The sequence below is a fragment of the Staurois parvus genome, unplaced genomic scaffold (genome assembly GCF_062004578.1).
Source record: "Staurois parvus isolate SC_StPar_1 unplaced genomic scaffold, SC_StPar_1.0 ptg001798l, whole genome shotgun sequence".
Taxonomy (NCBI): Eukaryota; Metazoa; Chordata; class Amphibia; order Anura; family Ranidae; genus Staurois; species Staurois parvus.
In genome coordinates, this window is record NW_028319594.1 from 137,216 (window position 1) to 158,368 (window position 21,153).

The 21,153-nt window shown below is 44.5% G+C and overlaps 1 protein-coding gene across 12 annotated transcripts in view; it reads left to right on the forward strand.

Moving 5' to 3' along the window:
• CCDC88A (coiled-coil and HOOK domain protein 88A) overlaps nucleotides 1-21,153 on the forward strand; it is a 204,214-nt gene that overhangs the window by 30,484 nt on the left and 152,577 nt on the right. For all 12 annotated transcript variants that reach the window (XM_089663901.1, XM_089663902.1, XM_089663904.1 and 9 more), the window contains exons 4-6: nucleotides 1,797-1,880; nucleotides 7,528-7,668; nucleotides 15,761-15,930. In XM_089663901.1, coding sequence (XP_089520027.1) covers nucleotides 1,797-1,880; nucleotides 7,528-7,668; nucleotides 15,761-15,930 — 395 coding nt within the window. The remainder of the gene's footprint in view (nucleotides 1-1,796; nucleotides 1,881-7,527; nucleotides 7,669-15,760; nucleotides 15,931-21,153) is intronic.

Consider the following 21,153-nt stretch of genomic DNA (forward strand, 5'->3'; position numbering starts at 1 on the left):
GTTCTGAAGGCAAAAGGGGGTCCAACCCGGAGCTAGCAAGGTATACCTAATAAAGTGGCCGGTGAGTGTATGTGTGTGTATATGTATATGTGTGTATATATAATATACACACACACATATATATATATGTATACACACACACTCCAAAGACATGCTGGTAGGGTAATTGGCTCCTGTCCAAATTGGCCCTAGTATGTCTATGTATGAATGTGAGCTAGGGACCTTTAGATTGTACGCCCCTTGAGGGTTAGGGACTAGAATAAATAGAAAAAAAAAATATATATATATATATACACTATATATACGCACACACACTATATTGACAAAAGTATTGGCCCCACCCTCCAAATCATTGGATTCAGGAGTTCCAATCCCCTCCATGGACACAGGTGTATACAATCAAGCCCCTAGGCATGCAGACTGCTTCTACAAACATTGGTGAAAGAATGGGTCGCTCTCAGGAGCTCAGTGACTCCAAGCGCGGTCCCGTGATAGGTGGTCACCTGTGCAATAAGTCCATCCGTGACATTTCCTGGCTACTAAATATTCCACGCTCAACTGTTAGTGGGATTATAACAAAGTGGAAGCAACTGGGAACAACAGCCACTCAGCCACCAAGTGGTAGGCCACGTCACATGACAGAGCGGGGTCAGTGCATGCTGAAGCGCACAGTGCATAGAAGTCGTCAACTGTCTGCTGAGTCAATAGCTAAAGACCTCCAAACTTGGTGTGGCCTTCAGATTAGCACAACAACAGTGCGTAGAGAGCTTCATGGAATGGGTTTCCATGGCCGAGCAGCTGCATCCAAGCCTTCCATCACCAAGTGCAATGCAGAGCGTCGGATGCCGTGGTGTAAAGCACGCTGCCACTGGACTCTAGAGCAGTGGAGACGTGTTCTCTGGAGTGATGAATCACGCTTCTCTGTCTGGCAATCCAATAGACGTGTCTGGGTTTGGCGGTTGCCAGGAGAACGGTACTTGCCTGACTGCATTGTGCCAAGTGTAAAGTTTGGTGGAGGGGGGATTATGATGTGGGGTTGTTTTTCAGGGGTTGGCTTGGCGCCTTAGTTCCAGTGAAGGGAACTCTTAAGGCGTCAGCATACCAAGACATTTTGGACAATTTCATGCTCCCTACTTTGTGGGAAGAGTTTGGGGACGGCCCCTTCCTGTTCCAACATGACTGCGCACCAGTGCACAAAGCAAGGTCCATAAAGACATGGAGGAGCGAGTTTGGAGTGGAGGAACTTGACTGGCCTGCACCTCAACCTCACAGAACACCTCTGAGATGAATTAGAGCAATTAGAGACTGCGAGCCAGGCCTCCTCCCCCGACATCAGTGCCTGACCTCACAAATGTGCTTCTGGAAGAATGGTCCAACCTTCCCATAGACACCCTCCTAAACCTTGTGGACGGCCTTCCCAGAAGAGTTGAAGCTGTTATAGCTGCAAAGGGCGGGGCCAACTCAATATTGAACCCTACGGACTAAGACTGGGATGCCTAAAGTTCATGTGCGTGGAAAGGCAGACATCACAATACTTTGGGCAATATAGTGTGTGTCTATATTATATATATATATATATATATATATATATATAAAATGTGTGTGTATGTATATATATATAAATAATATAAATTATTATGCTGCTGTATCCTCTTCAAAGCAGCCCAGATTTGCATTCCGTAAAAGCAACACCATCATATTCCTCATGTTCTCCGGGTTTATGTCGGCAGAATCATCACAACAATGTATTTTACATTCAATGCACTCTAAATGAGATTGCTTATTTTTTTTTTCAGTGTGCAAGAAAGGAAGAGTTTATTGATAAAATACAAGACTTGAATTTCGACACCAAGGCAGCTGTCGCGGCTCACATCCAAGAGGTATTATATCAATTTGTCATGCGTCGTTATTTGTTTTTTGCATTTTAGTAGAAAACATTTTTTTTTTGGGTTGCATAATACAAAACCTAGAGGTTGAGAAAAGTGGTCAGCGATTGGCAGAGGATGCCGATCACATGAGTGATGAATAGAATTCAGATAAGCAGCTGTATCCTGCCTTACTGGCGAGTAATCTTGATGTAAATGGCCGGTTTACCACGGATCTCCAAGCACAAGGTTTTCAGTAGTTGACGCCAGTTGTTGTGAATAATTCACAGAACGTCCCGAAGTTATGACTTGCGGCTCGCTTATTATTGCTGTTATGTATGCCAACAATGGGATTACAGTTTGAGTGAAAAAGGAAATATATTGGAGAACTAATTGAGTACACTGGAGCATTGTGTTTCCCTAAAACTTTTATCTTGATTGGATTAAAAGAAAAACAAAGCCAAGATCCCCATTTCTGCTGTTGGCTACTAGCAACTCCACCCCATAACACTCCCTAGAGTCATCCCAGGCGACCTTTTATTTAAAAGCGGAACTTCACTCTCTCAATCAATATTAACTATTTCTAATCATTGGGCTGCTATCATTAGTAAATGGCTAAGAAGGTATATTATATTTAATTGTTTTTGTTTCTTTTTTGTTTGTTTGTTTTTTACATTTCTTCAGACGCTTCCTGGTTTTTGGCCTAGGCAAAAAAAATTGTCATACATCCCAGGAGTCTTCATGGGCATTATTTCCCATTAATCAGGAGCAGGGGCTTTTTCAGCTGCTTTGCCTGCATGCCTGAGCTAAGGGCAGATGGATTCCAGGAAGTAAATGCTACACAAATCATCTGCCCATACTCATAATGGCCGCAGCTAGAAATGCAAGGGGGTGTTTTTAAAAGTGATTTCTTAGCAAAATAGGATGGATGGGGGAGTTTACTTTTAAAAACATTAAAAAATAATTAAAGCGGAGCAAAGGGGAAAAGGGGAAGTCCCGCTTTAAGTCTTTGTCCCCCACTCCCCATTAAGGGTTGGTGCCTTTGGAGAGCTGGGGGGTAGCAGGTACACAAATTTGACAGGTACCCACTCTGGAAGCTGAAGTTGTCCTCTCCCTCTCTCCCTGTAGTCTTCTGGGACATGTGACAGGTCTCAGAAGACTACGAGGCCATTCACAAAGCGCAGCGCTTCTCGCGCATGCGCAGTGGGCACCCGGCTGTAAAGCAGCAAGCTGTCACAGCCGGGTGCCCACACTAAGGATGCCGGCGCCAGGGAGAGAAGATGGCCGGTGAAACCAGCCATGGTGAGGACACCGCTGGACCGAGGGACAGGTAAGTGGCTGTATTTTAAAAGTCGGCAGCTACAGTTTTTGTAGCTGCTGACTTTTATTACTTTTTATTTCAGCTGGAACTCCGCTTTAACCACTTAAGGACCGCCCTATAGCAGAAATACTGCTACAGACCAGCACCTGTGCGCAGAATCACGTGTCTGTGTATATGTATATATATATATATATGTGTGTGTGTATATATATATATATATATATATATATATATCTGGCACGTGCCCTACCCGTGCCGCCATGTCAATCACCGGGTCCCGGCCACTAATTACCCGCCAGCGCCCGGTGATTACTGAGCATCGCCGACAGGGAGGAAGATTGTTTTGTTTACAAACAATCTTCCTCCCTGTCAGCTTGGGCACACTGCACGGGATGGCTGTGCACAGTACAGCCATCCCGATCAGTGTGCTCACAGTGAAGCAGACCCCCCCCTTCCTACCCCCTAGTAAAACACCCCCTCACCCTCTAGTAAAACACTCCCAGCGCACAGATAACCCTTTGATCGCCCCTCACATTAACCCCTTCCTGCCCAGTGCCATTAGTACAGTGTCAAGTGCTTTTTTTTTATCACTGATTACTGTATTGGTGTCACTGGGGATGTCAGTGACACCAAGTTAGTTCCCCCCAGTGTCAGAATGTCCGGTGCAGTCCCACAAAAAGTTGCTGATCGCCGACATTACTAGTAGAAAAAAAAATCCCATTATCTATACCGCCATTTGTAAACGCTATAACTGTCACGTAAAACAATTAATTTACACTTTTTGGGATTTTTTTTTTTTTTTTTAGCAAAGACACATTGGAGAATACATTTTGGCCTAAATTTCTGACGAAATTAGATTTTTTTGCTGGACATGTTTAATAGCAAAAAGTCCAAAATATTGGGTTTTTTTCTCAAAATTGTTGGTCTTTTTTTACTTATTGTGCAAAAAATAAAAACCTCAGAAGCAATAAAATATCACCAAAAGAGAGCTCCATTTGTGGGAAAAAAGGACGTAAATTTCATTTGGGTGCAGCGTTGCATGACCGTGCAATTGTCAGTTAAAGTAACGTAGCGCCATAACTCAAAAAATGGCCTGGTCAGGAAGGGGGGAAATCCTCAGCAGGGCAAGGGGTAAATAGGACTGTCAGGTTGTGGTGCTCGGATACAGTTTTAGAACCCCACACTTGATGCAATGTAATTGACAATTCCTCAATAAAAAATTGAAAGTGGAAGAAATGCCCAAAATTGTCGAATTTTAAAATTCTGATGGGAGAGATCTGTGTTGTTTACTTACAGTTCTCTCCCTCTGTCGGTAATGTTCTTCGATCACCGGGTGCCGGCGAGGGATCACCAGCCGGGACCCATTGATTGACAGCCAAGGCAGAGAATGTCCAGGTATCTACCCGGAGATGCAAAATCACGTATATAGAGGTGATTTTGCGCACCCCTGCTGCCCTGTAGCAGTATATCTGCTATAGGGTGGTGGGAAAGCAGTTAAAGGACACATAAAATGACAATTCAGCACAGTAATAAAAGTATTTTTGAAATGGAACTAATTTAAGTAGCTGAATTTGGCTCAGATACTCGCCCGGGGATAGGATTAGAACCTCAATTAGGAAAAAGGTTTGGCTGGAGTTCTTCCTGTATTCAGCCTTATTTCTCTTCTATGCTAGACTAATCGTACAGTAAAAAGTTGGCCGTATTTTAAACATCTTGAGATCATCTTTTTGAGCGAGTTCCCAGATATTTATATCTAGCCAAGCACACTTCTTTCTATAGGAATAACGATCCACAACATCCAGGCTGACATAGGGAGCTGCTAAGTTCTTTTCCTGCTCATTTTTTTTGTTTTGTACAATTTATGAGAAAATGTTGAATAATATGTACACTTCCTGTTGTCAGCTCGCAATATAGACTCCCGTCTGGGAATAAATCTGGTAAACACTTCAGACTCGTATTTCTAGCCTGCAGCAAACTTTGGATCTTAAATGAATCTGAGACTAAACTGAAAAACTTTGGGGGTTATTTACTAAAACTGGAGAGTGCAAAATCTGGTGCAGCTCTGCAAAGCTTAAAGTGTTCCTAAACCCTGGACCCTGCATTCACTATATCCGCTCTCCCCGGACCCTGCATTCACTATATCCGCTCTCCCCGGACCCTGCATTCACTATATCCGGTCTCCCCGGACCCTGCATTCACTATATCCGGTCTCCCCGGACCCTGCATTCACTATATCCGGTCTCCCCGGACCCTGCATTCACTATATCCGGTCTCCCCGGACCCTGCATTCACTATATCCGGTCTCCCCGGACCCTGCATTCACTATATCCACTCTCCCCGGACCCTGCATTCACTATATCCGATCTCCCCGGCCCCTGCATTCACTATATCTGGTCTCCCCGGACCCTGCATTCACTATATCCGGTCTCCCCGGACCCTGCATTCACTATATCCGCTCTCCCCAGACCCTGCATTCACTATATCCGGTCTCCCCGGACCCTGCATTCGCTATATCCGGTCTCCCCGGACCCTGCATTCTCTATATCTGGTCTCCCCGGGCCCTGCATTCACTATATCCGGTCTCCCCGGGCCCTGCATTCGCTATATCTGGTCTCCCCGGGCCCTGAATTCGCTATATCTGGTCTCCCCGGACCCTGCATTCACTATATCCGGTCTCCCCAGACCCTGCATTCACTATATCCGCTCTCCCCGGGCCCTGAATTCGCTATATCCGGTCTCCCCAGACCCTGCATTCACTATATCTGGTCTCCCCGGACCCTGCATTCATTATATCCGGTCTCCCCGGACCCCGCATTCACTATATCCGGTCTCCCAGGACCCCGCATTCGCTATATCTGGTCTCCCCGGACCCTGCATTCGCTATATCTGGTCTCCCCGGACCCTGCATTCGCTATATCCGGTCTCCCCGGACCCTGCATTCGCTATATCTGGTCTCCCCGGACCCTGCATTCGCTATATCCGGTCTCCCCGGACCCTGCATTCGCTATATCCGGTCTCCCCGGACCCTGCATTCGCTATATCCGGTCTCCCCGGACCCTGCATTCGCTATATCTGGTCTCCCCGGGCCCTGCATTCACTATATCCGGTCTCCCCGGGCCCTGCATTCGCTATATCTGGTCTCCCCATCCCTGAATTCGCTATATCTGGTCTCCCGGGCCCTGAATTCACTATATCTGGTCTCCCCAGACCCTGCATTCATTATATCTGTTCTCCCCGGACCCTGCATTCATTATATCCGGTCTCCCCGGACCCCGCATTCACTATATCCGGTCTCCCAGGACCCCGCATTCACTATATCCGGTCTCCCAGGACCCCGCATTCACTATATCCGGTCTCCCCGGACCCTGCATTCACTATATCCGGTCTCCCCGGACCCTGTATTCACTATATCTGGTCTCCCCGGACCCTGTATTCACTATATCTGGTCTCCCCGGACCCTGCATTCACTATATCCGGTCTCCCCGAACCCTGCATTCACTATATCCGGTCTCCCCGGACCCTGCATTCACTATATCCGGTCTCCCCGGACCCTGCATTCACTATATCCGGTCTCCCCGGACCCTGCATTCACTATATCCGGTCTCCCCGGACCCTGCATTCACTATATCCGGTCTCCCCGGACACTGCATTCACTATATCCGCTCTCCCCGGACCCCGCATTCACTGTATCCGCTCTCCCCGGACCCCGCATTCACTATATCCAGTCTCCCCGGACCCTGCATTCACTATATTCGGTCTTCCACAGTACACACAACAAATGTACTTATATTGGTAAATATAAACTGATAAATACCTTTTCTCATCAGCAGTATATAGCAGTCTTGTGACTTCTATCAGTGTCCAACAGAGCACTGGTTAAAGCTTGTAGGAGGAGTTTTCTCTTGGAGGAAGCAGTCCCCTGACCTCTGGGCAGTGCTGATTGGCCCTGTGCTGATCACATGCACTCTCCCAAGAAAAAAAAAACTCTCCAGCAATACACACCAAACAGAGCATGTGCAGTGTCTCTACATGCTATGTCTTATCAGGAGATAAGAGGGAGACACTAGAAGAAGGGGAGGATCAGAGAAGACAGGATCAAACAGCGTTTTTACACAATGCGGAGGATTAACCCGTTAGGTTCATCAGTGAGTATAACAAGCATGCTTTACTGCATATACAGACTGATTGTACTGTTGGGGGTTTAGTAACTACAAGCTGAAGTTAGAGGCTGATTGGCTGCCATACACAGCTGCACCAAATTCGGAGTGCTCCAGTTTTCGTCAATCTTTTCCATTGTGTTGAGTTATAATAAAAACGTAATGTTCTCTTGTTTTTCTGAAGGTAACTCACAATGCGGAGAATGTTTTTGACCTGCAGTCAATGGACTCTACTGACATCTCCCCAGATGATTTGGAATCATTACTGAAAAATGTAGCTTTCCATTTAAAGAGACTGGTGGATGAAAGAGATGACCAATCGGAGGTATGGAACTAGATGGCTGCTCATTGGCTGTCCATTGATCCCTGTTATTATGGAAGAATTAGTCATGACATTCTCAGAACTCTAATCATTTTTGCCAAATGAGTTGTCCTATTTTCTGGCCACTCCAGTCCGGTAACGACGTGATCTCCCCGGAGTCAGCCAATGGTGGTGGCTGCAGAGGAATGGAGAGAGCACTCAACAATGGTTGGGAATGTCTGGGTGCGGCAACGTCACCCATAGGCTTCCCATGACCCATCCGTTGTTAGTGCTTCCTTCTCCTGATTGCAATTGCTTGCAAAAAAATAATAAATGCAGTTTTTCCCCCCCTGCAAATATGGGTGCATTTGCTGGTGTAGCGCCCTCCTAGAAGTAGGGCAGAATATTGGGTAAATTTAGTGTTCTCCTCTGTAATCAGAGAAGCGGGGTTAATTGTTCAGGGCTGCTCAATGTCTCACAGGCTGCTGCTCTGTTTACTTCCCCTGTATTCTAGAGGGTTCTGGAATTATAATGGGAGGAAGAACAGCTTAGGCAGCCTTCATATTTACAGAACTCCAACCAACCCATATGGAAGAAAAATATATTTGAAATATATTTTTAAAATTTTCATCTAAAATATATTGCCATATATTTAAAATGCTACAATTTTGGCCATATTCAATTTATTTCAATACATTTTATATGTGTGTGTGTATATATATATATATATATATATATATATATACTGCATGTTGAAATGCGTTTTTATTACAAAATATTTTTTAAATACATTTCAAATATACTGTAGGTCTTTAAAAATACAAATCCTACATTTTTGGAATGCATTTACAGATCTATCTAAAAACATATGTTAAAATGACTTTTTTATATGGTAGAAAAAATCTGAATAATATAATAAAAAAATCTATATTTTGAAAAATATATATTTTTCAAATATATTCTTCAGATTCTTTTAACATATGTAAAAATATATATAAATTGAATTTTTTATATGTTAAAAAAAATCTGAATATATTTTAAAGATTTTTTTTACCATATAAAAAAGTCATTTTAACATATACAGTTGTGGCCAAAATTATTCAACCCCCAATGCTGTAAAGGGGTTTAGGGACTATAGTGTACATTTGGAATTGTATTCAGAATCAAATCCTACAAGGACGTTGTAACTACCCAAATGCAACTAAAATGACATCAATTGTTTATGTAATACAGTAGTAAATGGTTCTTATGTGGTTTCTTCATTGCCACAATTATTCAACCCCTTAAAGACTACCACTCTGAAGAACAGAGGTTCATACAGGTGCTTTCCATCAGGTATTGAAAACACCTGTGGATGTCACCGAGCAGCAATCAAGCATAATAAGCACCAATTAGGCAGCTTTAAAATGACTGTGATACTCAGCTCCTTCTAGACATTTACTGGTGTGGTTACAAACATGGTGAAGGCAAGAGAATGGTCCAGGAAGACAAGAGAAGAGGTGATTTCTCTTCACAGGAAGGGCAATGGCTATAAGAAGATTGCAAAGATGTTAAACATACCAAGAGACACCTTAGGAAGCATCATTCGCAAATTCAAGGCAAAGGGCACTGTTGAAACGCTACCTGGTCGTGGCAGAAAGAAGATGCTGACTTCGACTGCTGTGCGCTACCTGAAGCGTAGAGTGGAGAGAAGTCCCCGTGTGACTGCTGAGGAACTGAGAAAAGATTTGTCAGATGTGGGTACAGAAGTTTCAGCCCAGACAATAAGACGCACACTGCGTAATGAAGGCCTCCGTGCCAGAACTCCCAGGCGTACCCCCTTGCTGTCTCCAAAGAATAAGAAGAGTCGACTGCAGTATGCCAAAAGCCATGTGGACAAACCACAAAAGTTGTGGGATAGTGTTCTGTGGACTGATGAAACAAAATTAGAACTGTTTGGGCCCATGGATCAACGCTATGTTTGGAGGAGGAAGAACAAGGCCTATGATGAAAAGAACACCTTGCCTACTGTGAAGCATGGTGGAGGGTCAATCATGCTTTGGGGCTGTTTTGCTTCTGCAGGTACAGGGAAGCTTCAGCGTGTGCAAGGTACCATGAATTCTCTTCAGTACCAGGAGATATTGGATGGAAACGTGATGCAGTCCGTCACACACCTGAGGCTTGGGAGACGTTGGACCTTTCAACAGGACAATGATCCCAAGCATACCTCCAAGTCCACTAGAGCATGGTTGCAGAGGAAAGGCTGGAACATTTTGGAGTGGCCATCGCAGTCACCAGACTTAAATCCGATTGAGAACCTCTGGTGGGACTTAAAGAAAGCAGTTGCAGTGCGCAAGCCTAAGAATGTGACTGAACTGGAGGCCTTTGCCCATGAAGAATGGGCGAAGATACCCGTAGATCGCTGCAAGACACTTGTGTCAAGCTATGCTTCACGTTTAAAAGCTGTTATAACTGTAAAAGGATGCTGTACTAAGTACTAAGATTGAATGTCACTTGGGGGTTGAATAAAACTGATAATGCTGTGAGCACAGAAAAGACATTTGTGGTTATTTCATTATAACTGTTATGTTATATTTGTCTGACCTACAAGTGCCTCTTTAATGTAAATGTAAGCAAGATGACTGAATGATCAAAAGCAATGTCAAACTGGCCAAAACACTCAATTTCAGTGGGGGTTGAATAATATTGGCCACAACTGTACTTTTACATATATTTGTAAATGCATTCCAAAAATGTAGATTTGTATTTTTAAAGACATACAGTATATTTTTCATATATTTTGTAATAACACACTTCAACATGCAGTGTGTATGTATGAATGTATGTGTATATATATATATATATATATATATATATATATGTGTATGTATGTGTGTGTATATATATATATATATATATATATAATACAGCCAAAATTGTAGCATTACAAATATATGGCAATATAATTGGGAACAATATTTTTAAAATATATTTCAAATACATTTTTCTTCCCTGTGGAAATCCCCGGGGAGGCATGCCGAGCAGGTGGTGAGACAGCCCATAAATAGTCTGAAGCAGCATGATCAGAGTTCCTGCCCTTGGGGTGGGAGTGCAAAGAAGTCCTAGTGAACACATCGAGGTTCCAGCTAGGCTTAGCGGGGTGGGGTGGGGGGGGGCTGTTTGCAAGACAAAAGTCCTGGAATTGATTTGGATCCAGAGAGAGCTCATTGGAGAGCTAAGAGGACGTGGAGGGACAGAGTGTGTCCAATTGTCCTACGATGGTGTGAGCCTGTATCTCCCTCACCGTGAAGAGCCCAGTGGATATTGGAAGGAGATAACCGATGATTCTGTGGCTGGTTGAGTAGATGGTCCATGTGCTGGAGAGTCGGTGACTGTGTGTAGCTTATAGTCCTTGGGTGGATTCATATTCACCTCCAGCATTGGAGATTTTGTGGGACATTCTTTCTACAGTTCACAAAGATAGTTAGGGGTCCTCAAATTTGTCAATTTCTTATGTTCCAGGGGTATTCCATGCTCCCTCACCACATCCAAGTTCTATGTTTCAATAAAACCTAAAGACACCCAGGGCTGTGGATAAGGGGGTACCACCAGTCCTCATGTACAGGGCCCAGGCCAGCAGGGAGGCCCATGCAGCTGGGTGAATCATATGTGGGCAGGGAGGGTAATTAGCATGGCGGGGGATCAATTACTGGAACCGATCCCCTGTATGGCTGTCTCTACAGCAGCTGAAAGCTGGTTCTTCTCCTTTCCCTTTTGCTGGCTTTCAGCTGCTGCAGCGGGAGCCATACAGTGGATCAGTTCTAGTAATTGACACCCTGGTGCACCTGTCAACCTCCCTGTGCATCATACATTTTCCCCTGCTGCCTAGACCCCCCTGTGTGCCCCCACCCACGCAGTACTGCTGGCTTCCCTTCCCTCCTTCCCACAAGCAGCTGCAAGCACACGGTAGGATCCTTCAGGATGGAGAGTTGGGGAAGGCTCCTCTAAATATGTCACATTTACCAGCCCCTGCTTTTTCTGAATGAACACAATATGTGATTGGTACCGATCACTCATGGTGTTCATTCATAACTGAAGCATAGTAAATTGTGGGTTTTTTTGAGGGGGGGGGGCTGTCAGGTTAGCTCTATGGGGCCCCGTGGTTTCTAAGAGCAGCCCTGAAGACACCTCTTGACTGTTTCCTAAGCTATTGGATGACTGAAGGAAATGCTGTGTGCCTGGCTGTGTGTGTGTTCTAACTGGGGGAGTAAGGCTACATTCACCAGCCTCTCTCTAGGGGTGCGCTACACAATTTTTTTGCAAGGTGGACTGAGCATTTAAGCTTGATTAAACTCAAGGAGGGGTTAGGGCATGGGATACCCAAATGTGACCAAAAATGCAGACTCCCAACTTTACTTGGTCAATACAGAAAAAAGGATTTTTGAGCCAAAACCAGCACTCATAAATATAGTATGCGGCAATGCATGAAATCTTTTCTTTTTGAGCTATATGATTGTGTATTATAGGACCTCTGCAGAATGATTTCGGAGCAACCAATGACAAAAAGCCATTGGGCCGTCTTCCTAGTGTTGTCATTTCCTTCTGATATTCTGTATCTACAGTGAAGGAAATAAATATTTGATCCCCTGCTGATTTTGAATGTTCGCCCCTCACAAAGAAATGATCAGTCTAAAAATCGAATGTTCGGTGTATTGTAACACTGAGAGACAGAATAGCAACAAAAAATTCAAAAGAAATGCATGTCTAACAAATGATGACTGATTTGCATGTTCATGAGGGAAATAAGTATTGAGTTGAGTTGATGCCAAAGAGCTCGATTTTGGTCTCATCTGACCACAACACTTCCCACCAGTCCTCCTCTGCATCATTCAGATGTTCAGTGGCAAACTTGAGACGAGCCTGGACATGTGCTTTCTTGAGCAGAGGGACCTTGTGGGCACTGCAGGATTTCAGTCCTTGTCGGCGTAGTGTGTTACCAATTGTTTTCTTGGTGACTGTGGTCCCAGCTGCCTGGAGATCATTGACAAGATCCTCACGTGTAGTTCTGGGATGATTCCTCACTGTTCTCATGATCATTGACACTCCACGAGGTGAGATCTTGCATGGTGCACCAGACCTAGGGAGACTGACAGTTGTTTTGTGTTTCTTCCATTTGTGAATGATTGCACCAACTGTTGTCACCTTCTCACCAAGCTGCTTGGCGACAGTTTGGTAGCCCAGTCCAGCCTTGTGTAGGTCTACCATCTTGTCCCTGACATCCTTGGACAGCTCTTTGGTCTTTGCCATGGTGGAGAGTTTGGAATCTGATGGTTTGATTGCTCCTGTGGACAGGTGTCTTTTATACAGGTAACAAAATGAGATTAGCAGCACTCCCTTTAAGAGACTGCTTCTAATCTCAGCTTGTTACCTGTATGAAAGACACCTGGTAGCCAGAAATCCTGCTGAATGATAGGGGATCAAATCCTTATTTCCCTCATGAACATGCAAATCAGTGCAACATTTGTTAGACATGCATTTCTGCTGAATTTGTTGTTGCTATTCTATCTCTCAGTGTTACAATAGACCGAACATTCGATTTTTGGACTGATAATTTCTTTGTGAGTGGGCAAACATTCAACATCAGGAGGGGATCAAATACTTATTTCCTTCACTGTATGTCACTTTGTGCTGATCAGTCTGATACATCATGGAATGGCACTCTATGTACTATTCATGGAGATGTTATCAGTTATAAACTGCAACATTTCTTCTACTTTTGTCTATATTGGGCGTCCTGCTGAATTGATACAAATACATTGTAAGTGTGGATTAGGATGAATAGTGTGCTTTGTGTGTCGCTCTGCACAGATGGAGCATGTTGTAATGCAGAATCTGGATAATAATGCCGATTAAGCAGTAAATGGCTCAGCATAATTGATGCAGTAATTGTAACTATGGTATTGCAAGATGACAAATGAGTAGAGGGCAGAAATCTAGTCCAGCCATTCAACAGATGTCTCTTTATAAAAAATTCAGTACTTTGTATTAGGTAGGCTATGAGTCGGTCCATAATGTCATTGCTACCATTGGACAGTCGTTGACCATTAGGCTCATTAAGCTCACCCTGAGCCTTGGTCAAACTCTAGGTCAAAAGTGCATAATGCAGAGTGCAGGGCTCAGGAGTGCGTAATGTGCAGAGTGCATAGGGTCAGAGGTGAGTAGTGCGCAGAGTGCAAGGGTCAAGAGTACAAAATGTGCAGAGTGCAGGGGCCAGGAATACGCAATGCGCAGAGTGCATGGGGTCAGGAGTGCATAATGCGCAGAGTGCAGGGGGTCAGGAGTGCGCAGAGTGCAGGGGGTCAGGAGTGCGCAGAGTGCAGGGGGTCAGGAGTGCGCAGAGTGCAGGGGGTCAGGAGTGCGCAGAGTGCAGGGGGTCAGGAGTGCGCAGAGTGCAGGGGGTCAGGAGTGCGCAGAGTGCAGGGGGTCAGGAGTGCGCAGAGTGCAGGGGGTCAGGAGTGCGCAGAGTGCAGGGGGTCAGGAGTGCGCAGAGTGCAGGGGGTCAGGAGTGCGCAGAGTGCAGGGGGTCAGGAGTGCGCAGAGTGCAGGGGGTCAGGAGTGCGCAGAGTGCAGGGGGTCAGGAGTGCGCAGAGTGCAGGGGGTCAGGAGTGCGCAGAGTGCAGGGGGTCAGGAGTGCGCAGAGTGCAGGGGGTCAGGAGTGCGCAGAGTGCAGGGGTTCAGGAGTGCGCAGAGTGCAGGGGTTCAGGAGTGCGCAGAGTGCAGGGGTTCAGGAGTGCGCAATGCGCAGAGTGCAGGGGGTCAGTGGTATACAAGCCAGAATGCAGGCGACAGTAGTAAGCAACAGCGAGCTCAGAAGTCAGTAGTACGTACAGCACATTGCAGGAGTGAGCAGTAATGCAGAGTTCAGGGATCAGTGATGTGGAGTATGAGGCCCTACAAGTAGCAGCCTGTTGTCTTCTCTGTCCATCTCTGTTACTGACTACTTCCAAAATAAAGTTGGTAAGCCTCTGCCTTTTATTATTCTGGTTCAGGGGCGGACTGACAACTCATGGGGCCCCCGGGCAATAGGGGATCATGGGGCCCCTGTGTCCTTGCTCAAACTCAAAAAAGCCTATGAAAAAGGTACCAGGGGCATCTCATGTGGCCCCCTACTGACACCGGGCCCTCGGGCAGTGCCCGAGTTTCCAAATAGTCAGCCCGCCCCTGTTCTGGTCACCAGGGGTAACTGTCGTACCGGCACAAACAACTGCCGAAACGTGTGGCTGCAGTATGGCGGGTACCTCCACCACCTCCTCACCTCCTGTCTGCTGCACAAGCCAGGAGGGCAGATCATTTGATACCAGGTAGATTATACCCGCAGCCCACAGGCCGGGAATGCCATTTGAAAAATGGGGACTAGTCTGGGGACACTTCTTTTATGGGGACAACCTCCTAAAATCAAGGGCTTTACCCAAAAACCAGGGACATCTGGTCACCCCATACTAGTAGCGTGTGTATCCCCAGAATTCTTAGCAAAACTCTAAATCCTTTGGCATGTATAATGACCACACATTGGAATAAGTTGGCATTCTACTTTAAGTCTAGGTTCACACTTATGCGTTTTCCGCTGCGTTTTCCAGAAACGCAGAGCAGTCCGTTTAACATGATTTCCTATAGGACAGGTTCACATCTCTGTGTATTCACCCGGTACGTTTTTTTGGAAGGGACTTTTTTAATGCAAAATGTTGCGTTTTTGGTTCTACAGACTTCAATGGAGATGCTGCAGAAAAGTATGTAGAGCCTTTTGTGACGCGTTTTTGATGCGTTTTTGACCCAAGCAACAAGTTGAGAAAAAAAAAATGCAAAACCCATTAAAAATTAGCAAAAAGCACTGCAGAAAGGGATCAAACTAGCCTCAAAGCAGATTTCTGAATGACTGATTTGGGCTACAGCAGCAGATCACTGCCAGTTGTGCCTTGTCACCAATGGGATGCGGAAACCATCGGGGACCGTCATGTCGCAGAAATGTGGAACTCATTATCTCTATTTAAACAAAAAAAAAAAAACCCCTTGCTCTATGCTTCTTATTGCAGAGTGATGAATGTGGTAGACTATATTAATTTTTCTCACTTGCCTCCAGACAATTATCGAGCTGACAGAGGAGAGGGACTCCCTTCACTTCACACCTCCGCCAGCCTTTGCTCAGTCTCCCTCTGGATCGCCGGGGATGAGGAGGACGGAGAGCAGACAGCACCTGTCGGTGGAGCTGGCAGACGCCAAGGCTAAAATACGACGGCTGAGGCAGGAGCTGTAAGTGTCTATTCATCTGCACATGCTGGAATCATCCCCATCCCAGGTGCTTCCCATCCAGACTTCATTTAAAGGACGACTACCAGGCAGACATTGTTCCTTTTACATACGTTGTGGAAAGGATTTTTTATTTCCCTGGTGGTAGAGCATTAAGGTGACATCACCGGTTCAGCCTTTGCGTTATTTATGAATTTATTTTTTATTTAATTTCAGATACCAATATAGCGCAACCTTTTTATTTATCAATATATGCACCTTTTTTAGGTTAGGTTTGTAGCTGTGATTTTTTGATTGGTTTTATATCTTGTGGCGCTACCCTAAAAATGTATTTTTTGACTAATATAGCACCGCCGATATTCACAGCGCTTTACATATACGGGCGTACCTCGGTTTACGAATTTGATGCGTTCTGCGGGACTTTTCATATAGCAAAAAATTCGTAAACCGAAAAGCGGTTTCCTATAGGAATGCATTGAAAACCAATTAATCCGCTCCGGATGTCAGAAAAAAGTAAAAAAAAAGTCTTTTATCTGTTTAAAACTCTTTATAAAGTGCACTTTAAAGGCATAAATACTGTACGGGGACATGATTAAAAACAACCTAATAAATGCATTGAAAGCCAATTAATCCGTTCCGGAGGTCAGAAAAAAGTAAAAAAAAGTCTTATCTGTTCAAACTCTTTATAAAGTGCACTTTAAAGGCATAAATACTGTACAGGGACATGATAAAAAAAAACCTCATAAATGCATTGAAAGCCAATTAATCCGTCTGGAGGTCAGAAAAAAGTAAAAAAAAAAGTCTATATGTTCAAAACTCTTTATAAAGTGCACTTTAAAGGCATAAATACTGTACAGGGACATGATAAAAAGAAAATTCATAAATGAATTGAAAGCCAATTAATCCGTTCCGGAGGTCAGAAAAAAGTTAAAAAAAAAAGTCTTATCTGTTCAAACTCTTTATAAAGTGCACTTTAAAGGCATAAATACTGCACAGGGACAAGATTAAAAACATTTTATGAATGCATTGAAAACCAATTAATCCGTTCGTATTGCGAAACAAATTTGTAAACCGAGCCATTATTTTCAATGGATTTTTATTTGTAAACCAAAAATTACATTAACTGAGGCGTGCCTCAAGGAGGTGTACAATCTAAGGTCCCTAACTTACATTCATACATACACATACTAGGGTTAATTATCCTCCCAGCATGTCTGTGGAGATTGGGAGGAAACCCACACAGGCACAGAGAGAACATGCAAACTCCAGGCAGCTGGTGCTGTGGTTGGGATTCAAACCAACGACCCAGCTACTGTTAGGAGGAAGTGCTGACCATTTAGCCACTGCGCTGTGTTGATTTTTATCATTCGCAATGTTAATTAGCCGTTATTATCAGAGGTGTAAGTAGGCGCAAGGTTTAATGCCCTCCCCGAAATTCCACATCACACACATTTTTCAAGACGTATTTTCCTGGATGGGGAGAACTCTGAAAACTGTGGATTCATTTCAAAGGCAAATCTAAGAAAGTCTATGGTTTAGTGTATATGTATGTTTATAAGGGTCCCCGAAATTACAGCCCAGGACAAGATTTTATCCCCACTAGGGTCCATGGCATATTCTCAATGTGCAATGATTGAGTATTAAAGTCAGCAGAGACTATCCATGGTCCTTGCCTCTGATTGGACTCTGATAGGGACTCTGGTATAAGGGAAACTCTGATGGGGACCCTGATGTAAGGGGTGACTCTGATGGGCAACCTAAAGTAAAGGGACAATCTAATGGGGACTCTGTAAGTGGTGGCTCTGATGGGGACCCTGATTTAAGGAGGAACTCTGATGGAGACTGTGATGTAAGGGGTGACTCTGATGGTGACCCTGATGGGCACCCTGATGAAAGGGGTGACACTAATGGGGACCTTAATGTAAGGGATGACTTTGATGGGGACCCTGATGTAAGGAAGCACTCTGATGGGGACCCTGATGGAAGCGTTGACTTTTATGGTGACTCTGATGTAAGAGGGAACTCTGATGAGTACCCTGATGGAAGCAGTGACTCTGATGATGACTCTGATATAAGGGAGGTTCTAATGGGGACCCTGATGTAAAGGGTGACACTGATGGGGACCCTGATGTAAGGGAGGACTCTAATGGGGACCCTAATGTAAGGAAGGACTCTGATGGGGACCCTGATGTACGGAGGGATTCTGATGGGGACCCTGATGTAAGGAGTGACTCTGATGGGGACCCTTATGTAAGGAGGGACTCTGATGGGGACCCTGATGTAAAGGGTGTTTTTTATGGGGACCTTCATGTAAGAGGGGACTTTGATGGGGATTCTGATGTAAGAGGGGACTTTGATGGGGATTCTGATGTAAGAGGGGACTTTGATGGGGATTCTGATGTAAGAGGGGACTTTGATGGGGATTCTGATGTAAGAGGGGACTTTGATGGGACCCTGATGTAAGAGGGGACTTTGATGGGGACCCTGATGTAAGAGGGGACTTTGATGGGGAATCTGATGTAAGGGGGAGCTCTGATGAGGAGTCTGATGTAAGGGGGGACTCTAATGGTGACTCTGATATAAGGAGGACTCTGGGGACTAGGATGTAAGAGGGGACGCTGATTGGGACCTTGATGTAAAGAGGACTCTGTGGGGGGACCCTAATGTAAGGCTCTGAAGGGGATTTTTTTATGTTTGTATGACGTGGCCCTGGCACTGGCGTTTGTAGGCCCCTGGTCTAGTGTGTGTATATGTATGAATGTATGTATAAAAATGTTATCAGTGAAAATATATTTTAAATCTGAACATTACATTATTTTCCCATATTTTATTCCCAGTGACGTCATCACTGGGTCTCTGTGCTTCCTTATGCAATGCAGGCAGATCATGGCTGGTGGGAGGGGCTTGAAGTTTCTTGAAAACAGCAAGCTGTGTTATACCCTTATGTGTTGCTGAAACTCCATAACGGAAAGAACTGAAAATCAATGAATGAAAGGCGTGAGTCAGGGAGAGTCAGCCTGGGGAGGAAAGCACTGGTAGATTCAGACAGGAAATGAGGCAGCGCTCTATCTGATTTGCTACAGCTTCTAATGCACACGGTGAGAAGCTCACAGTGTGCAGTGATATCAGAGTAATGTCAGTCCAGGGGAGGAGCCGCTACAACTGAAGGTACCGACTGAAGGGCAGGCCGAAGTTTCACTACCTGATGTAAACATAGGTATTATGGATCAACTAATCTGCACTCTGATAGAAATATGGGACAGCGAGTATGAGAATCGTGGAGAGAAACGTCAGAATTATTTTCATGTAAAGCTAAAAATAAATATCGCTGACAACGACTTACTGACAAATGATAAATCATTATATTGTTTTCATGTTGTCTTTTTTCTTGAACTCTTTCTTGTTTTCCCCGTGGTAGACTTGTCACCGGCAGTCGGCTCGGCATCTGTCAGATCTCTTCCTCTTGTGAAGACGTTCCCGGGATGTTTTGTCGGGTTTTTTGTTATTTTTTAGATGGAATGCTCTTGAGGTTCTCCAAGGCTTTGCTGAGCAGTCCCAACGATCTGCTGGGTGTAGATGGGACAGGGGAATGTATAGTTACATAGTTAGTCTGGCTGAAAAAAGACAAAAGTCCATCCAGTTCAACCATTAAAAAAAAATGTTATAATTCTACACCCAGAGGTGATCCAGAGGAAGGCAAAAAAAACCAGCAAACCATAAACCAATTTGCTTCTGAAGGGGAAAAAATTCCTTCCTGATCCCCCCGAGAGGCAATCGGATATTCCCTGGATCAACTTTACCTATAAATGTTATATCCAGATATATTCTGTGTATCCAAGAAAGAATCCAGGACTTTTTTAAAGCAATCCACTGAGCTGGGCAGAACCAACTCTTGAGGGAGTCTATTCCACATTCTCACAGCTCTGACTGTGAAGAAACCTTTCCGTGTTTGGAGATTACATTTCTTTTCCTCCAGATGTGAAGAGCGCCCCCTTGTCCTCTGTGATGACCTCAGGGTGAATAACTCTACACCGAGTTCACTATATGAACCACTGATGTATTTATACATGGAGTGGGAAAAAAATTCCTTCCTGATCCCCCGAGAGGCAATTGGATATTCCCTGGATCAACTTTACCTATAAATGTTATGCAGGCCACAGACGGGTCAGAAATCGGCCAATTTTTCGGCCGAAAAAAAAATCGGCCGATTTTCGCACCGTTAGTGGGTTAATTGGTCGGCCATTTTTCAGGGTTTTGGCACATTTTTTTTATGGGTAAAGTTGGACAAAAATCGGCCAATTTTCCCGGCAATGATGGGCAAATCGGCCGATTGTTTTACCGATAAAAAATCTGTGCATGAGCCGTGACCTGCAAGAAGAAGAAAAAGAAGTAGAAGAAGAAGAAAAAAAAGAGGAAAAAGAAGTAGAATAAGAAAAAGAACAAGAAGAATAAGAATTCTAGTCCCCTATTATTTTTGACATAAAAAGTATTGCGGTTGCAACAATGTATCTATTTGTATCCAAATAAAAACATTTGTATCCAAAATGGATACAAATAGATACAATGTTGCAACCGCAATACTTTTTATGTCAAATATACTAGCGGAGCTCTCTGCAGGGACAGAAGTAATTGAATGCCGGCTGTAGACGGGACGAAAATCGGCCGATTTTTTTTTTTTTTTTTTTTTTTTAATTTTACCGTTGGTGGTAACGTCGGCCTATTGAACGACCGATTTTTCAGTTTCTTTTTTTCTTAAAAATGGCCGGTTTTCGACCCGTCTATGGCCTGCATAAGTATCCAGTTATATTCTTTGTATCCAGGAAACAATCCAGGACTTTTTTGAAGCAATCCACTGAGCTGGCCACAACCAACTCTTGAGGGAGTCTATTCCACATTTTCACAGCTCTCACTGTGAAGAAACCTTTCCGTGTTTGGAGATTAAATTTCTTTTCCTCCAGATGTGAAGAGCGCCCCCTTGTCCTCTGTGATGACCTCAGGGTGAATAGCTCTACACCGAGTTATATCTGAGGATATATAGCTACACTGAGGATATCTAATGGAACCTACAGGTCCGTACAGAAGGTCCCCCGGCTGCCTTTGTAGTGGGGACCCCGCGGAGGACTGTTAGTCGCTCACTTGTGAAGATTTCTTATCTTCTGGGGACAACTTTCAGATTTCACCGTCAGTAGGATGGATCTTCTGGATGTGGATTGGACCTGTGCAGTC